General features: G+C 44.1%; 1 protein-coding gene across 1 annotated transcript in view; it reads right to left on the bottom strand.

Moving 5' to 3' along the window:
• Positions 1-2500, bottom strand: part of LOC134188032 (uncharacterized) — a 22615-nt gene that overhangs the window by 9000 nt on the left and 11115 nt on the right. The window contains exon 7 of the mRNA XM_062656214.1: positions 1295-1414. Within this exon, the coding sequence (XP_062512198.1) occupies positions 1295-1414 (120 nt within the window). The remainder of the gene's footprint in view (positions 1-1294; positions 1415-2500) is intronic.

The following is a 2500-nucleotide window of genomic DNA, read 5'->3' as shown; positions in this document are numbered from 1 at the left end:
GACAACTTGTGTTAGCTCACGTTTGCAATGGACAGAAGCCAAGCTGCTCGCAATTTTTTCTCTATGGCTTTACAACAGTCATATAGAGAATGTGTAAAACACATACCAGACGTCGTACTATATATACGAGACGTAGGTCTATCGCCAGTTGTACCAAATGAGCATGCGCGACTCGTTTTCCAGCATGCTACACATTTACACAATGTACTTGACCCGAGCCAGCCCGTACTGGACTGGCTAGAAATACTGAGCCTAGCTGGCATGGCTAGGCCAGTGTTTACAAGTACCATAGAAACCAAGCCAGCACGAGATGGCCCACTTACAAGTGCTCATGTAAACGAAATATAAAAAGCAGGCCGGTGCCATATGCAAACAAACACGTAGGCACACACCTTGACATAGAGGCAAGCATGCAGGCACAAACAAGCAGGCAGTTGAGCAAGCACGCACACAAGCAAGCAAATAATTTGACATGCAGGCACTCAAAAACACAGCTATTCAAACAGGCAGGCAGACAAGCAAGAAAGCAAGACGGCAGGCAAACAGAATGATAGGCAAACTGACAGGCACGAAAGCAGCTATGTAGCCAGGTAAACACTCCAACAAACAGGCAATAGACACGTAAGCGAGTAGGGATACATACAGGTGAGGAGAAAGGTGGGCATGTCAGCAATCAAGGAGACATACAAGCACAAAGAATAAACAAACGCCACAACACATGCATACACGCACGCACGCACAAACAAACAGACAAACAAATGTGCACACGTCTACATGTAGTGACCAAAGTAGAAACATGGCTAATTGCATAAAAGAGAGGACACGGGACAAGACCCCTTCAACAACTCACTAGCCAAACAGACAGACACACAAACAGATAAACAAAACAACAACAACACAAAAACAAATACATCCAATGATTTTTAATGAAAATGTTACCAGCAAACAAATGTCATTTTGTTAACACCTAATGCTTACATCTACACAATACAGGAATCCACAGCATCAAACATAACACTACACATAAACTAAAGAATAAATAAACATTACTAAATATGACAAACAACTGTTAATAGAATAGATAAATAGACAATTAGAGTAGAAAACTCTCAATCTAAATTTACTGTAAACTAAAAAAAGAAAGATGAATGTGCTGTGTTAGTATCAATACATGCAACCACATTATACTTAACACAAACACACAATACATACTTCTATTGCTTAATTTATTAGTAAACTAAGAAATAAAATTAAAAATTAAATTTATGGCAAGATAAAGCTCATAGTTACTCACTAGCTGCAGTAGACTCTTTGTTGTTCAAAGTACGATTCAGCTCAAGGGCTTCTTTCAAATATCTCACTGCATCATCAAACTTAGCTTGCTCACTCAAACAATATCCCAGCACATAAAGAGCTAGAGACACAACAACATGACTGTCAATGACTCATCTCTTCCAGTCCTAGTCTCCCTTCACAGTCTGTTAGACTTTCCCAACAAGTTCACTGCTCAACAGAGACTACAGACTAGACATAGTACATCTAAATAAAAGCTCATTATTATAGACTGATAGAATAATGTTTAACGAAGTTACACATAGTTGACTCCGCCTTGATAGTGCGTGCGATCAGTCAACGGCCGCAGGAGTGCATGGTAAGCAAATCTTGTGTGTTTCCGTGTGTCATGTGTAGACGGTAGTGGTGCGAGGTTTCTTCCTGCAAGTTATGCACAGCAGCATAGCACGTTTAGCAGTTCGCGCGTGTGGACGTTCTTCTTTCGGTCAAGAGCTTATGGCAAACAACGAGCAACCGAATGCAGCAGTGGACCAGGACACGGCCATTGAGTTAAGCAAACATACACTTGCAGTCAATGTTGGAAGACGCAGCAAAGACAGCGCAGCACAAGTGGTGGCCGCACTCACTACTCGAGGGGGTAGAACGGCCTCCCTTGCTGGTGCTGCTTCAGCAGGTGAGAGCACTCCTCACTATCGCTACCTTCTTACAAGCAGTTTCCTTGCATGCCGGCTGTACATTGGATCGAACACAGGCTAAGCAGTAGGTGATAACTTCTGTGGCCGTCGTGCGTACGTATGCTGACGGCCGCAAATACCACGCAACAAATCTGCATGCTCGCCACGAGTGGCGTTAATTTTGTCAGCGTCGAGCTTTCAGGGGCAGGCAGCGTGCAGATCTCAAAAAACAAATAGTGGTGCCACATTGCGGGAGATGTTAGCCTGATTCTCTCAGACATGCGTCACGGGTGTGGGCGCCATGGGTTTTTGTCAAGCGCGGGCATTGTGCACGGATGACTGCGAAGGTATTGGTGAGCATCAGGGCTACGAGCCACCGCCAGTTGGCAGCAAAAAAAAAGAAAAGATAACAGCACAGCGCAGCATGACCACAGAGAAGGCCTGCGGCTTTTTCTCCTGGTATACGCAGCAATGTAGCACAGTATCAGCGAGAGAGGAAGTCATGATGCAAAGCAGGGTAAGTGGTTGGCATA

This window comes from Corticium candelabrum, chromosome 12, assembly GCF_963422355.1.
Source record: "Corticium candelabrum chromosome 12, ooCorCand1.1, whole genome shotgun sequence".
NCBI lineage: Eukaryota > Metazoa > Porifera > Homoscleromorpha > Homosclerophorida > Plakinidae > Corticium > Corticium candelabrum.
This window is presented reverse-complemented; position numbering and strand designations above follow the sequence as displayed.